The sequence below is a fragment of the Heptranchias perlo genome, chromosome 2 (assembly GCF_035084215.1).
Source record: "Heptranchias perlo isolate sHepPer1 chromosome 2, sHepPer1.hap1, whole genome shotgun sequence".
In the NCBI taxonomy this organism is placed as follows: Eukaryota; Metazoa; Chordata; class Chondrichthyes; order Hexanchiformes; family Hexanchidae; genus Heptranchias; species Heptranchias perlo.
In genome coordinates, this window is record NC_090326.1 from 91,667,089 (window position 1) to 91,684,858 (window position 17,770).

The 17,770-nt window shown below is 45.9% G+C and overlaps 1 protein-coding gene across 1 annotated transcript in view; it reads left to right on the top strand.

The window, feature by feature from the left end:
• LOC137341166 (collagen alpha-1(XXVIII) chain-like) overlaps nt 1-17,770 on the top strand; it is a 234,564-nt gene that overhangs the window by 99,298 nt on the left and 117,496 nt on the right. The window contains exon 12 of the mRNA XM_068004159.1: nt 11,451-11,519. Within this exon, the coding sequence (XP_067860260.1) occupies nt 11,451-11,519 (69 nt within the window). The remainder of the gene's footprint in view (nt 1-11,450; nt 11,520-17,770) is intronic.

Genomic DNA, 17,770 nt, shown 5'->3' on the forward strand with positions numbered 1-17,770 from the left:
AGGAATTTCTGGCCTAAGCCATAATCAGTAGTGGCACTCTGGCCTTTGAGTCAGAAGGTTGTAGGTTCAATTCCCACTCCAGAGACTTGAGCACAAAACCTAGGCTGACAATCCAGTGCAGTACTGAGGGAGTGCTGCACTGTTGGAGGTGCTGTCTTTCAGATGAGATGTTAAACCGAGGCCCCGTCTGCCCTCTCGGGTGGATGTAAAAGATCCCATGACACTTGAAGAGGAAAAATTTGCAGGGCTATGGGGAGGGAGCAGGGGAGTGGGACTAATTGGATGGCTCTTTCAAAGATCCGGCACAGGCATGATGGGCCGAATGGCCTCCTTCTGTGCTGTATCATTCCATGATTCTATGAGTTTGAAGAAGAGCAGAGGAGTTCTCTCCGGTGTCCTGGCCAATATTTATCCCTCGACCAACATCACTAAAACAGATTATCTGGTCATTATCACATTGCTGTTTGTGAGATCTTTGCTGTGTGCAAATAGACTGCTGCGTTTCCTACATTACAATAGTGACTACACTTTAGAAGTACTTCATTGACTGTAAAGCGCTTTGGGACGTCCTGAGGTCATGAAATGCGCTATAAAAATGCAAGTCTTTCAAGTCTTTGTTTTGTTAATTGGGGAGAAACCCTGGAGGTCTGAAGACCATGTGTGATGAGAAGGTTGGTGTGTGTGTGTGTGTGTGTGTGTGTGTGTAAGTTGATATGGAGATGGATTGATTGAGATGAAGGTTGAGAGAGGGTGAGAGAGGGAGGAAGTTGAAATCACTGATGATGCAGAGTCACATGGTACATGATCCTTCTTGTCTACCACCCTTCTTCACTGAAGACTCTTTCTTCCTGTCTGCCCTCAGTTTGGAAAGGACCTTTTGATAGAGTAGTGGAGGTGAAAACCCTGGAATTATTTTAGAAACACTTGGATGTTGCAATGGAGGGAGCTATAGGACCTTTATGGATGGATAGTCTAAAATGGATGGCATGGCCTTCCTGATCCATATTTACCTTGTCTTGGGAGCCATGCTGTCACTGCAGCAGTTAGGCCGGGGGCCATGATGGAAAGTTCTTATTGCTATTGATCGATAAAGCAACTGTGATTTCTTCTAAACAAGCAGCTGAATTCATTGGACATGTACTAACTGACAGAAGACAGTTGACTTTTGTGTAAACAACATACAGATCAAAGCAGGCCTGTGGGTGATAGTCATTCAATTCTTTCAGTATTTCTATTTATCTCTGTTTCTTCCTTTTTGTCTGATTTCTTCTTCCTCTAATATATTTTTTCCACTTTACTTTGCGCACAGCAAGGTCCCACAAACAGCAATGTTATAATGACCAACGAATCAATTTTTTAGTGGTGTTGGTTGAGGAATAAATATTGGCCAGAACACTGGGGATAACTCCCCTGCTCTTCTTCGAAATAGTGCCATGGGATCTTTTACGTCCACCTGAGAGCGTAGTTTAATTACTGGAATGATTCCAGGGATGAGGGACTTTAGTAACGTGGATAGAATGGAGAAGGTGGGGTTGTTCTCCTTGGAACAGAGATGGTTGAGAGGAGATTTGATAGAGGTATTCAAAATCATGAAGGGTCTAGACAGAGTAGATAGAGAGAAACTATTCCCATTGGCGGAAGGGTCAAGAACTAGAGGACATAGATTTAAGGTGATTGGCAAAAGAACCAAAGGTGACATGAGGAAAAACCTTTTTTACACAGCGAGTGGTTGTGCTCTGGAATGCACTGCCTGAGGAGGTGGTGGAGGCAGATTCAATCATGGCCTTCAAAGGGGAACTGGATAAGTACTTGAAAGTAAAAAATTTGCAGGGCTACAGGGAAAGGGCGGGGGAGTTGGGACTAGCTGGATTGCTCTTGCATAGAGCTGGCATGGACTTGATGGGCCAAATGGCCTCCTTCCCTGCTGTAACCTTTCTATGATTCTATGATTCGAAAGACGACACCCCTGACAGTGCAGCACTCTCTTAGTACTGCACTGCAGTGTCAGCCTAGATTTTGTGCTTAAATCTCTGGAATGGGACTTGAACCCACAACCTTCTGACTCAGACGTGAGAGTGCTACTACTGAGCCATGGCTGACAGTACAGAGCAAATTTTATCCATGTCAGTTTTCCATGTAGTCCAAGGGGCAATTAGTACGGTGAAACATGTTTCACATGAAAGCTTCAGTTTGAAATGGACAGGAACAATCTAATCTTCCTAAAAGTATTTATGAAAACAGTGCAAAGATTTATTTTCATCTGATTGCTATATATGTATAGTAACAAAGATCTCTCCCAAGGGATAGGATTGCCATGTTTCTAGTTTTGAATTGGACAGTATTCTTTTTTGTGTGGGCTTTATGAAATTTCTAAAGTGTAAGCCACTCACCACAGGGGTAATTTTAACCTAACCTATCCAGTGGGACACTGACAGGATTGGATCAGCTGTCTGCTTTACACCCCGCCCGATTTTACTTTCCACTGAAGTCCGAATTCAGCTACTGCATCTCCAACAGTGACTTCACTTTCCGCTCCAATACTGTTATATCCAAAGACCTCCAAGGATCTATCCTAGGTCCCCTCCTCTTCCTCATCTACATGCTATCCCTTGGTGACATCATCCACAGGCATGGGATCAACTTCCATATCTATGCTGATAACACCCAACTCTATTTCTCTACCACTTCCTTCGACCCCATGACCACACGTGTGCTGTCAGACAGTCTGTCCAACATCAAGTCATGGATGAATCAAAATTCCCTCCAACTGAACACCGGGAACACTAGCATTTTCGGCCCCGACATAATCTCCGCTTCCTTATCACTGATGCCATCCCTCTCCCCAGGCACTCACTCAGGCTGAATAAGAACACGTAAAACCTTGTGCCGTATTTAATCCAGAGCTGAACTTCAAACTCCACATCCTATCTGTCACCAGGATTGCTTACTTCCACTTCAGAAACATTGCCCGCCTCCACTCCTACCTCATCCCCACTGCTGCTGAAACCCTAATCCACATTTTTGTCACCGCTTGATTCAATTTCTCCAACATTATCCTTGTAGGCCCTCATCCTCTACTCACCATAAACTTTAACTTGTCCAAACCTCACCTGCCCTTCTCCTGCTCTCACACTGAGTCCCGATCGTCCATCAACCCCATCATTTACTAAACTACCTTAGCTCCCTGCCCCCAAATTCATCCTCATCTTCGTATCCCTTCATGTCCTCAGCCCGCCCTATCTCTGCAGCCCCTTCAGCCTTATATCCCCTCCCTCATCCTTTGGTTCTCCGATCCTAGCATTTGTGCATCCTGCCGTTCATTTGCCCCACCATTTGTGACAAAGGCTTCAGCTACCTTGGCTGTACTGTCTGGAATGCCTTCTCTAAACTTCTCTACCTCTCCAATTCTCTTTCACCTTTAGGAATCTTCTCAAAACCACCTTTTTGGCCAATCTTTTGGTCACTTCTCTTAACTTTCCCTCCATTGCTTTGCATCTGTTCCTTTATCTATTTATCTTATTTTCCATTCCCCGGGTAAAGTTCCTCAGGACAATGCAAGTTGTTGTTTTTGTTATGTATCTTTCGATGTGGAGTCGTTAGTTATTAAGATTTTCAGTTAATATTTAGCAAATGGTAGCGGAAATCTGGAACTTGCTTCCCCAAAAGGCTGTGTATGCTGGGTCAATTGCAGCTTTAAAGACTCAATTAGATAGATTTTTGTTAGGTAATGGGTACCAAGGGTTATGGAACAGAGATGGGTAAATGGAATTGAGGTACAGATCAACCATGATCTAATTGAATGGTGGAATAGATTCGAGGAGCTGAATGGCCGACTCCTGTTCCTTTGTTTCTATGGCCCTGAAATTTATGGAGAGGTGGGGAAGACGCAGGGGAGCATGTTTGCGGGGGGGGGGGGGGTGGGGGGGGGAGGGGGAGGGCACCTGGAAGTCCCTGGAACGCGGAAGTCCTGCCAAATTTAACAGCAGGACCGCATTATCATTTTTTTACTCCGTTTCCCGCCTGGCAGTTGGCCAGATTTACAGACTGGCCGGTTGCCGGAAAGGAAAGCCAGTGGCTTCATGGGGGGTCAGGGGTTGGGGGGCTGGACTAACAATCAGGAGGTAGGGGGGCCAGGGAAACATCACAGGTTTTTAGGTGGGGTGATCAGCCAATCGCAGCAGAAGATTTGCTTGAGAGGCCGGGGGAAGCACTCCTGCTCCTCCTGGCCCACAAGCAATGCTGGAAAAACACTTACCTGCTGGATCCGGCTGCTCCCGCCTCCCTTTAGCTGCTGAGTTTTTCGAGTCCAGGGAAACCCGGCCCACCAGTACTAAATTCAAATGACTTCCCAAATCTCAGGAACGGAGTATCATTAGCATATTATAATGACGGACCCACCTCTCCAGAGCGGGTTATTCAGACGCCCCCAAACTCGCTGCAGTTAAAACAGAAGGAGGCGCGTTCGCGGCAGGTTGAAGGCAGGTTTTGCATATTTGCTGATTTAACCCACCTCCCAAACCCCTCCTGCCAGTCGTGGGTGAAGTAAAAGTCCCCCCATGTTTCTACACAAAAGGAGTGCTTGGACCCTGGACAGTAGCATGGGAGGAGGTGAATGGACAGGTGTTGAATCTCCTGCACTCGCATGGGAAATTGCCAGGAGAAGGAGAGCAGGTGATAGGGCGGTGGAAGAGGGAACCAGGATATCGTGGAGGGAACAGTCCTTTCAGAAAGTAGACAGGAAAGGCGAGGGGACGGGGAAGATCTGTTTGGTGGTGGGACCATGTATTCATCATGGATCCAGACAAGGGTCCTGTCTACTACAGCGGAGGGAAATCCTTGGCTGAGGGAAAAGAAGATGTTTCAGAAGATCTGGTGTGGAAGGTAGCATTATCAGAGCAGATGCGATGGAGATGGAAAGAAAGGAATGGAGTTCTTACAGGAAGTGTGGTAGGAAGAATTAGAGTCAGTGGGCTTGTAACAGATTTCGGTGGCAAACCCCTGCCTGGAGATGGAACAAGAGAGAAATCCAAGAAGGAAGGGAAGAGTCAGAGATGGATCATGTAAAGGTGAGGAATGGGTGGAAATTTGAAGCAGTTAATGAAATATTCTAGATCAGGGTGAGAGTAGAAAACAACGGTGTATGGAAATTCTATAGATCAGTATTGTTCAGTATTGTACTTGGCAAAAGATGTGCAGCTTCCATGGGCTGAGCTGGTGGCCCTAATGCACTGCAGCACAGGATGAGAAGAGACAGATTGACATCCATGGTCCTGAGAGTCGGTCACCTTTCTACCTTCTTAGCTTGGAATGTTGTGGGAAGAAAGATACCCAAGTAAAAAGGGGAAATACCTTAAAAAAACAAACAAGAATCCCCCTCAATTAAAAAAACTAAGCAATGCAGAGCTTTTCGAAGAAGCTGGTGTTTTAGGAGGGGAAACCTTCATTTTCCTTTATGTTGTATATTTATCAAAAGGAGCTGGTGATGTATTGAAAAAAATTAAACACACATGATGGAGTATTTGAGTGCCAGGACATCAGGAGGATTTATAGGGAACTAGTACTTCTGTATCATTTTGGGAATTCATTGTAATTCGTGGAATTTACTCTTGGAATTCACAATCTGCACCTGGACTTTTTTCTTAAATTTTGCAATACCTCAGTCCTGTCACTGAACCTCCGTGGTTGTATTTATATGAGTATATCAAAGTTCTGTGTTCCAGGGAGATAATAACACCACCACCGTACATTTGTGTAGTGATCTTCTCTTATAAAAAGACGGCTTATAGTACTTTACAGGGCAAAGGACATAAATGTACACCAAGCAGCATCAATAGGAGGACACAAAGGTTCAGGGGGAGAAAGCATGAGAGAAGGGTTTTTAAGGGGCTTTTGAAAGCAGGGAGGAGGTGACATGACAAAAGTCAGGAGGAAAGTTCAGAGGGCAGGGACATAGTGACTGTGGAGGAAGTGGGAAGTGAGGAGTAAGCCAGAGTCAAAGAAAAGTGGTGTGTAAGCAATAATGTATAGATGGAGGAGATCACTGAGGTAGGGTGGGGCCAGGCCATGGAAGGATTTAAAGATGCAAACAAGAATCTCAAAATCAATTTGCTTGGGCACGGGAAGGCAGTAGACATGAACGAGGCCAAGAGCGAAAGGAATGAATGAGTTGTAGTTTGCAAAGGGTGGAGATGGGGAGGAATATTGGAGAAGTCAAACCTCTAGTGATAAAGGTAGGAATTAGTGATTCGGCAGCAGAGGAAAAGAGGTAGCAGAGGGAGGGAGGTAGATTTGGAGGTGAGGCGGGGGGATGGTAGAGACAGAGCTGGGTGATGTTTGCAGGTGTAAGAAAGTGGCCTTGATAATGGGTTGATGTAAGGAATGAAATGGAGCTTAGGGTTAAGCAGTAGACCAAGGTTTAACACCTCTCAATTTAACCATGGAGGTGCACTGTTCGAGCAGGATGCAGTGGTCAGTGGTGTAGAAGGCAGCAGAGATGTTGAGGAGGACGAGGAGAAGCAGCAAATCATGCACATAATCACACAGGATGTCACTTGTGATGTTGATCAGCCTGTGCTGTGGGTTGGAAGGGAACCAATTTGGAATGTTTTGGAAAGGGAAAGGTGGGAGTGTTACCAGGCAGTGATGCATTTGAGAACTTTAGAGATTAAAAAAGGTTGGAGATAGGATGGTAATTGGAGAGAATGGAAGGATTGAGGGTGGATTTTGGATGAATGGGATTATAGTAGGCCTTCCTTTCACCTTCCTTTCGCTGGGACCTGAGTTTGAATCATAACTCAATTTCTACTGGGTTTAAATTCAGAGCAGAAAACTTGCCATAATACTCCCCAAATTATTTGGTCATTATCACATTGCTGTTTGTGGGAGCTTGCTCTGCACAAATTGGCACTAAATAAACATTTCTGTGGTTTCTTATTGATGATGCAACACATTCTGCTGTTGCAACATATGGTGTATGAGTCTCACCAGTATATTGGAAGCTGCCATTTGTTGGTTGTGGGACTGCTTTGCTCTGTCTATAGCCTGCTGCTTTTGGTGTTTAACCTGCAGTCATTCCTGTGCTGTAGCTTCATTTGATTGGTGCCTCATTCTAAGGTATGACTGGCAGATTGCCCCCCTACAGACCTCAGGGGGGTAATTTTAACCGCCAAGAATGGATGGGTTGGGGGTGAGTGGGAGGCTAAATAAGCAGCTTTTTGGTGCAGGGCAGCATCCCGGCTCCAACTTGCCCACTTCCGGGTTTAACCCAGGCACGTTAGGATGAGCTCGCACAACAGAAACCTGTGAACCCCGTCCCCACTTAAAGCTGGCGGGTTGATATTTAAGGGGCCAATTCAGGTAGTTGAAACACTTTAGGTACTCAACCTTTTGTGGATTCTGCAACAGAAACGGAGTCAGCTACTCCTGAACGTGTTTCCCGTGGCTTCTGCAATATGCCATTGAAATGGAGGTGAGTTGCAGCTGAAGCTCATTAGCCCTTTAAACTTGTGATTGACACATCTAAATAAAAGGTGAGGTAGTGCAGCTGGGCACTCAGTTCTCTCAGACAAATGTTTGGCTGGGAGTTCTTTGTGTTTAGATTGAGATTTCTTTGTTGAGACTGAGACTCATTCAGACAAATTTACTGACAATTTGGCGTCCCTCAAACTGACAAGGTCAGGATGGAGGCTGCAATGGATCTATTCCACAGTACATCTGAGGAGGAGGAAAATGAAGATGGGAACTCATCGCCAGAGCAGCCCGTGATGCCAGGGATGCCCTCATCTCTTACAGGTTCTCATAATGAGATGTGCAAATTGAAGACTTTGAAATACACAGGCTGCCTGGAACAACCCCCATCACCAACCCCCCTCCCCACCTTTGCACAAAACAGTCCTTTAACCATGCATATACCCATTGCACACAGGCCCAATGGGTGGCATAATGTCTTAGCATTCATGATGAAACACATGAAAGGGTGAATTCACAAAAGGAACTCAATAATGACCAAGACTTGGCAGTGGTGATGATGATGATTAAATTTAATGTGCCATAACAAAAAAAATATAAATTAACATGACAGCTCGTCAAACACCCTGAATTACGATTGCTTAGCCTTTGTCTTCCTACCGCTTCTACATGGTGCATCCCCTGTGGCTTCAGCAGAGGTATTGGCAGGTTGCTCAGATCCCTGCCCTGCAGAGTCCCCACTTCCATGTCCCTTTTCGACATCATCCTTCTCCCAGGCTGGCACAACATCACTCCCACTACTCTGCTGACCAGCAGGTTGGTGAGCAGATGTGACGCGTTGTAAGACCATGGCTAAAGTATCTGTCTGCCTGTTTAAGGCAGCAGACATGTTGGCATCCAGATTCCACATGACTGTTGTCATGGCCTACATGGACTCATTTTTAAAAGATTTGTTCATGGGATGTGGGCGTCGCTGGCAAGGCCAGCATTTATTGCCCATCCCTAATTGCCCTTGAGAAGGTGGTGGTGAGCCGCCGTCTTGGACCGCTGCAGTCCGTGTGGTGAAGGTTCTCCCATAGTGCTATTAGGTAAGGAGTTCCAGGATTTTGACCCAGCGACAATGAAGGAACGGCGATATATTTCCAAGTCGGGATGGTGTGTGACTTGGAGGGGAACATGCAGGTGGTGTTGTTCCCATGTGCCTGCTGCCCTTGTCCTTCTAGGTGGTAGAGGTCACGGGTTTGGGAGGTGCTGTCGAAGAAGCCTTGGCAAGTTGCTGCAGTGCATCCTGTGGATGGTACACACTGTTTTAGAGGTCAGAAACATTAGTAGAGGTTCAGAAAAGAGCAGCTCAACGATAAGGTGATGGAACTGCAGGCTACAGAAATCACTTAATGGCATAGGAAACTTTTGACACAACAGCAAAAATTAACCTCAGGTCAAAGATGTATCTGTCATTTGAGGCAAAGAGAAAGAAAAATTCTTCCCATTTCATTGTTGATGGAAGCTAACTAACTGATTTCACAAATTCTGGAAGTTATCTCAGTACAGAATACAAATATGTGCCTGGTGGTAGTGAGTTTTATACACCCCTGCTCTGGCTCATATTTTCTGAGTTGGCTTCTGTACTGCTGTTTGTCTCTTATTCAGTTGTGCATCCTGACAAGCAACCATTTGGATAGAGAATGCAGCTTTTCTTGACTGAACTATTTATAGTCAGAGTAATGAATGACTATAAATGCAACTAACAGACTGCATAAGAATCTGGGGAAAATGTTCTATACCAAATTATCTAAGACCAGAATAAGAGCTGCAGTGTCAGAGCTCAGCAATAAAAAATCACAGCATTTTCAAAAAAGAATTACATGATTATGCTGCATTTTCCAGCGATAAGTACAGTTGTACTACATAGTCTGCCTTGTGTGATTTTACTTCTGAATGTAGATCATACTTGGGCAGGCAGTGCTGATTCTGTGGAATCTTCATTCAGTGGACGGGTATGATAATCCTTGGTCCACAATTGGAGATTGGAGCTTCTTCTCATGGAATAATTAGGCAGGAAATGGAATTACTGGCATTTACCTATTTAAGAACACTTCACACGGAGTTTATGGCCCATAATTTGCTGTCAAAATAACAGTGAGGCTAATGACGCTCGCTATTATTTATGCGCAAAAGCTGCAGCAAATTCAGGCAAGTTCAGTTACACGGTCAAACATGGAAATCCAAAAGTTGCAGTCCGAGATGCACTGCTCCGTCATTAGCTTTGCGAAAACAGCATTTCGTTGTCCAACTCACCATTGAAATGCATTGAACGGAATGATGTTCCTGTATTTGCGTGGTAGAAACAAAATAAACTCGCCACAGAAAGTTAAGTCATGACGTGATAAGTGTTAATTGCTGCCAGTCAAACTCCCTGGCACTGAAAATTAACTATTACAAGTGTGGAGTCTCATTCCATCAGGTTTTAATTGTTGTTGGAAATTTTTTTAAATATGTAAATAATTTTTTTTTACTTTTCCTTTCTGTCTCTTCATTCTCTCTTAATCCAATCTTTCTTTCCCTCTCTTTATTTCTCTTTCTGCACCTGATTTGACATTGAATTCACCCACTCTAATTTACACTTCCTTCTCAGTCCTTGCACTGTCAATTTCACAATCCTTCAACCTGATTGGTTAAGGAGATACACGATTGTTTGCCCTGTTCACACAGGTCCCAGATGCCCTGTAGAGGGTGCCACGCCATTTCCATCTCGCACTTCCAGCAACTTGTGGTGCAAAATATCATCGAGATTAAACGGGCAAGGGCAAGTCTAACTAACGACAGGCACCGTTGGTTTCCCCGCTACAGCAAATCCTGGGCCATTATTGTTACAGTGCAGTGACTGTTGTTACATAGGCAAACATGGCAGCCACCCTGCACCAGCAATATCCCACAAGCAGCAATGAATGAAGTATGACTTTTGGGTATATTTAACTATGGACAATAATATGATCAAAAAGGTGGTGACATGTATAAAACAAGGGGCCCAATTTTATACTTGCACTGTATTTTTTTGCTCACATTAGCTGTCAGAGGAAAATATACCATTAGCTGCAACCGCCACCACTGGTTCATCATTGGTGCCCGGCTCTCCAATGCGACCGGAAACAAGAGCTCCTACCCTCCATTGGAGGGGGTTGTCCAGGTAGCCCCCTCCAGCCCTGGCCCCTGTGTAAGGGGGCTGATGTGCTTTTAAAAAAAAAATTGTGCCATTTCTTCCATGTTCCTGGCCACTTCCCTGGCATGGACCCGACTGGTTGTCCCACTTTCAACCATCTGGTTGTCAGTATGCCTCAACACATTCAGTATACCGGGTGCCGACTGAGCCGCAGTGGGAGCTCCCAGCATAGGGAGTCGCTGCCCCGATGCTGCTCCCTGATAAAAATTTGCCTTTGTAGGGTGGGTGGTCATTTTTCCCTTTATGAGACCAGTCAGAAACACTTGGAAATGGAGCAACCAAGTGCATCTGGGTCTCTGTAGTTCTTTGAGGGTTCTTGCCAGAGTTACGGCAGGAGAATCCCTGAGCAATTTGGGCTTCATATCTCTAACCAGTGACTGACTGTTGTGTAACGTTCATGACATTATTGCTCATGTGCAGCCTTCCTCATGTCCTCCACCTCTTTATTGTGTTTTAAATCATCTCAAATATTTATATTTAAACTTCAACCTTGCTGATGTTCAGGACCCCATCTCAAGCACAAGTCTTGTGACAGCAGAGAGGACATTTGCTGGTGATTCAAGCTGACTGTTAACAGTTTATGGCTAGAAATTCCTGCCTGTGCTCAATTTATCCCACAGGCAAAGTTATCTCCGCACTGTGAGATTTCCCATGGGATAAATGTGCAGAGATTTCTAGTCATCAGTTTTACCTATAAGATAGAGTCATGATCTATTACATTGTCACATCCTTTTATTCATCAATTGCAATTTTTTTTCTGAAGGGTGAACGTGGCCTTACTGGTTTACATGGTCCAACAGGAGACCCCGGGATTGGATACCCTGGCCCAAAGGTAATAAGCAGCATTTTGTTTCTACTTAAAGTGAAAATGCATGTGGCATGTAATTTGTTATTGCTCAGATTTACTTAGAAATCCAGCATTTTCATTCCCTGTTTGTGCAAAATTTCAGCATATAATCAGAAACTTGTGCTACACGAGGCAAATATAGAAATTCATAGGCTATTGTGCCATACCAAAAAACCACCTTACCCTTGGTCTACTTTTTGGAATATTGGGACTCTGGTACTTCAGTGGAAAGCCCACTCTCTTCCAACCAAATCTGGTTGTGCTCGCTTAGCACAACAACAGCACCTTTAATGTAAAATAAAATCCCAAAATGTTTCACAATGGAGGTTGATAGGGGAACAGATGCTGAAAGCATGGTTTTGAAAAGCTGGATTTTGAGCTGGTTTTCAAAAGTGGATAGAGAAGTGGAGAGGTGGAGGAGAAGGAGTTCCAGAGAGTAATATCAATGAGGCTGAAGGCTCTACCACTAGAGGTGTGGCAAAGGGAAGGAGCGACACAAAAGGCCAGAATCAGAGGACGGGAGGGATACAAGGCTGGAGGAGATTGCAGAGATAGGTTGGAGCAAAGCTATGGAGGGATTTGAAGATGAGGACCAAGAATGTTAAATTTTATGTGTTAGGGGACTGGGTATCAATGTAGGTCAGCAAGAACTGGAGTAATTGACAAGTGCGACTTAGTGAGGGACAGGATTTGGGCTACTGGTTTTTGGACAAGTTGGAGTTTATGGAGGGTGGAGAATGGAAGGCTGGCAAGTAAAGCAATGATATAATTGCTGGGTATGGTAGCATAGTGGTTATGTTACTGGACTAATAATCCAGAGACCTGGACTAATGATCCAGAGTTATGAGTTCAAATCCCGCCACGGCAGCTGGGGAATTTAAATTCAATTAATTAAATAAAATCTGGAATTAAAAAAACGAGTATCAGTAATGGTGGCCATGAAACTATCGGATTGTCGTTAAAAACCCATCTGGTTCAGGGAAGGAAACCTGCCGTCCTTACCTGGTCTGGCCTATATGCGACTCCAGACCAACAGCAATGTGGTTGATTCTAAATTGCCCTCTAAAATGGCTAAGCAAGCCGCTCATTGTACAATCTCGCCAAAAAAAAGTCATAATAAGAATAAAGCTGAACGGACCACTAGGCACCGGACATGACAAAGGGAAACCAAGCCCAGTCGACCCTGCAAAGTCCTCCTCACTAACATCTGGAGACTTGTGCCAAAAATTGGGAGAGCTGTTCCCACAGACTAGTCAAGCAACAGCCAGACATAGCCATACTCACAGAATCATACCTTTCAGCCAACGTCCCAGATTCTTCCATCACCATCCCTGGGTATGTCCTGTCCCACCGACAGGACAGACTGACCAGAGGTGGCGGTACAGTGATATACAGTCAGGAGTGGGAGGCCCATGGGAGGCCTCAACATTGATTCCGGACCCCATGAAATCTCATGGCTTCAGATCAAACATGGGGAAGGAAGCCTCCTGCTGATTACCACCGTCCTCCCTCAGCTGATGAATCAGTCCTCCTCCATGTTGAGCGCCACTTGGAGGAAGCACTGAGGGTAGCAAGGGCACAGAATGTACTCTGGGTGGGGGACTTCAATGTCCATCATCAAGAGTGGCTTGGTAGCACCACCACTGACCGAGCTGGCCGAGTCCTACTGGGCCTGTGGCAGGTGGTGAGGGAACCAATACAAGGGAATAAACCTATTTGGCCTCGACCTCACCAATCTACCTGTCGCAGATGAATCTGTCCATGCCAGTATTGGTAGGAGTGACCACCACACAGTCCTCATGGAGATGTAAGTCCCGTCTTCGCACTGAGGACACCATCCAACGTGTTGTGTGGCACTATCACCGTGCTAAATGGGATAGATTGAGAACAGATCTATCAGCTCAAAACTGGGCATCCATGAGGCACTGTGGGCCATCAGCAGCAGCAGAATTGTGTTCCAGCACAATCTGTAACCTTATGGCCTGGCATATTCCTCACTCTACCATTACCAACAAGCCAGGGGATCAACCCTGGTTAAATGAGGAGTGGAGAAGAGCATGCCAGGAGCAGCACCAGGCTGTACCTAAAAAGGAAGTACCAACCTGGTGAAGCTACAACTCAGGACTACATGCATGCTAAACAGTGGAAGCAACATGCTATAGACAGAGCTAAGCGATTCCACATCCAACGGATCAGATCAAAGCTCTGCAGTTCTGCCACATCTAGTCGTGAATGGTGGTGGACAATTAAACAACTAACGGGAGGAGGAGGCTCTGCAAACATCCCCATCCTCAACGATGGCAGAGTCCAGTACGTGAGTGCAAAAGACAAGGCTAAAGCGTTTGCAACCATCTTCAGCCAGAAGTGCCGAGTGGATGATCCACCTCGGCCTCCTCCGATATCCCCACCATCACAGAAGCCAGTCTTCAGCCAATTCGATTCACTCCACATGATATCAAGAAATGGCTGAGTGCACTGGATAAAGCAAAGGCTATGGACCCTGACAACATCCCGGCTGTAATGCTGAAGACTTGAGCTCCAGAACTAGCCACGCCTCTAACCAAACTGTTCCAGTACAGCTACAACACTGGCATCTACCCGACAATGTGGAAAATTGCCCAGGTATGTCCTGTTCACAAGAAGCAGGACAAATCCAATCCGGCCAATTACCGCCCCATCAGTCTACTCTCAATCATCAGCAAAGTGGTCGACAGTGCTATCAAGCGGCACTTACTCACCAATAACCTGCTCACTGATGCTCAGTTTGGGTTCTGCCAGGACCACTCGGCTCCAGACCTCATTACAGCCTTGGTCCAAACATGGACAAAAGAGCTGAATTCCAGAGGTGAGGTGAGAGTCATTGCCCTTGATATCAAGGCAGCATTTGACCGAGTGTGGCACCAAGGAGCCCTAGTAAAATTGAAGTCAATGGGAATCAGGGGGAAAACTCTCCAGTGGCTGGAGTCATACCTAGCACAAAGGAAGATGGTAGTGGTTGTTGGAGGCCAATCATCTCAGCCCCAGGACATTGCTGCAGGAGTTCCTCAGGGCAGTGTCCCAGGGCTAACCATCTTCAGCTGTTTCATCAATGACCTTTCCTCCATCATAAGGTCAGAAATGGAGATGTTCACTGGTGATTGCACAGTATTTAGTTCCATTCGCAACCCCTCAAATAATGAAGCAGTCCGTGCCCGCATGCAGCAAGACCTGGACAACATCCAGGCTTGGGCTGATAAATGGTAATTAACATTCACGCCGGACAATTGCCAGGCAATGACCATCTCCAACAAGAGAGAGTCCAACCACCTCCCCTTGACATTCAACGGCATTACCATCACCGAATCCCCCACCATCAACATCCTGGGGGTCACCATTGACCAGAAACTTAACTGGACCAGCCACATAAATACTGTGGCTACAAGAGCAGGTCAGAGGCTGGGTATTCAGCGGCGAGTGACTCACCTCCTGACTCCCCAAAGCCTTTCCACCATCTACAAGGCACAAGTCAGGAGTGTGATGGAATACTCTCTATTTGCTTGGATGAGTGCAGCTCCATCAACACTCAAGAAGCTCGACACCATCCAGGACAAAGCAGCCCGCTTGATTGGCACCCCATCCACCTCCCTAAACATTCACTCCCTTCACTACTGGCCCACAGTGGCTGCAGTGTGTACCATCTACAGGATGCACTGCAGCAACTCGCCAAGGCTTCTTCGACAGCACCTCCCAAACCCGTGACCTCTACTACCTAGAAGGACAAGATCAGCAGGCACATTGGAACAACACCACCTGCACGTTCCCCTCCAAGTCATACACCATCCCGATTTGGAAATATATCGCCGTTCCTTCATCGTCGCTGGGTCAAAATCCTGGAACTCTCTTCCTAACAGCACTGTGGGAGAACCTTCACCACACGGACTGCAGCGGTTCAAGAAGGCGGCTCACCACCACCTTCTCAAGGGCAATTAGGGATGGGCAATAAATGCTGGCCTTGCCAGCGATGCCCACATCCCATGAACGAATAAAAAAAAAGATTGAGTCTCGAGGTCACAAAAGCATGGTAGAGGGGCAGGCGATGTTGTGGGAGTAGGATTAAGAGGTCTCAGTGATGGACAGGAATTCTTTTTTCCATCCTCTCGTTAAAAATTAAATACATCCCGTACACCTTCATTATCTTTAGCTTTCATCATTCTAAAAAGGTGAAGTTCATCTCTGTGGGTCTTTCTTCATTACATAGAACCCTAGGTCTCAGTCACTCTTCTCTGAACCATCTCCAGCGTATCAATGTGCTTTTGAAAGTAGAATGCCTAAACTGTACACATAATTGAAAATATATACATCATGTGCTTATACTGTTTATATCTGGCTGTTCCTTTTCAGTGGAATGAAAATCAGACGGGTTCTATAATGAGCGGGCCATCCGCTCAGATTACTGCTCATTTGGTGAAAACGAAAATTTACTCCATTGTTTAGATGATGATACCACATTCCATTAATCTTCCACTGAGTACAGACTTTCTTCTGTTGATAAAGATGTAATAAAACAAATTTCTTTGTGTACCTTTTGAACATGGAGGGGGTTAAATTGAATGTGGCCCAAATCCGAGAGCAGGCATCGTGGTGTGCGATTAACCTGCGCCCGGTGGTTCCAATGCACGAGACATTCGTGCTGCCTGATCACTTACCTCATCGAAGCGCAGCAATCAGGCCTTGCACCAGGTTTGCACTTCTCACCAGCCAGGGGGGCCCATATAGCGCATGATTTGCTCGCATCTCTTAAAGGCAGGCTGCACCTCTTTTTTGCAAAAAAAAAATACGGATCCGCACTGAGTCTGAACAAAGATTAGACATCGCATACATAAAACACAGCTGCAGTTCCCATCCCTATGTTTACAAACTGTTGAGTTATGTTGAAACATTGAATAAAGGTTGCACACTACTAAATCCCACATCCTCCAATCTGCATGCCAGACCTCACCACTCTGCCGGTCCGAGTTGGTACCAGGCCTGTGAGAGTGCGTGCACCAAGGTTCTCTGTTGATGCACTGGAGGCCTTGGTGCAAGAGGTGGACAGAAGCAGGGGCATCCTATATCCGCAAGTGGGGGGGGGGGGAGCGGTGCAAGAGGCCCTCCAGACGTATGCTTAAGAAGCAGTGGGAGGCAGTTGGGGACCCAGTCAATGCCAGGCGCATAGCACCATGAACATGGATGAGGTTCAATGATTCGACACGAGTGGTCACGATTAGTGAGGCCAATTGTTAAGTGGCATCTCCTGCCAACTGCACCACTAGCCGCATCCACTGTTCCACGCGCTACATCCCCAATCACCCACCTACCAACAAACTCTTTCAATCAGCACTTAAGTCTTCCAATCAGATGCTTCCTCTCACACTCACACATTATCACTGTTGCAAGCCACACACCCACAACTCACTGGTCACACAGACTGGCAGCTATTCAACCATGACAGGTACATCACCCAGACATCCTGCAGGATACTCACCAACACGTGTCCCGCTTTCTTGCAGGAGAAGGTGACGCATAACGGGAGGCAGCAAGTGGCAGTGGTATTTAGCCCCTCGAGCCCGTTCCTCCATTCAATGAAACCATGGTTGATCTGTGACCTACTCCATAGGCCTTAGCCCCATATCCCTTAATACCTTTGGTTCACAGAAATCCATCAATCTCAGATTTAAAATTAACAATTGAGCTAGCATAAACTGCCGTTTGCAGAAGAGCGTTCCAAACTTCTACCAACCTTTGCCTTCTAGAAACGTTTTCTAACTTCACTCCTGCAAGTCCTGGCTCTACATGTTAGGTTATGTCCCCTCATTCTAGTATTCAAGTATAGGAGACCTCCAAAAACAGGTACAAATGCATCAGCAGCCAAAATTATCCATCTAATAACCTGTAAATCCTTCATGTTCCCTTTAAATAGCGCTGGTGAGGTGGTCCTTCAGCCCGTCTAAGACATGTTCAGGTGCTCGTGGTTAAGACTTTGCATTGAGTGGAGTGTTAAGTCCCAAAATGGTGTCTATCACTTTAAATCAGCTTTGCACACTGATCTAACACATATTCTCCCTATTCTCCCTACTTTACATGCTGCTGGCGTTTGTTATCTGCGCATGTGCGGAACCCTTTAACAAGATGGCGTCCGGCACACGTAGCGCTAGAAGCGTGCGTGCACATCCCAGACTCCATTTTGGAATTTCGGGAGGCCGCATAGTGCTGAAACA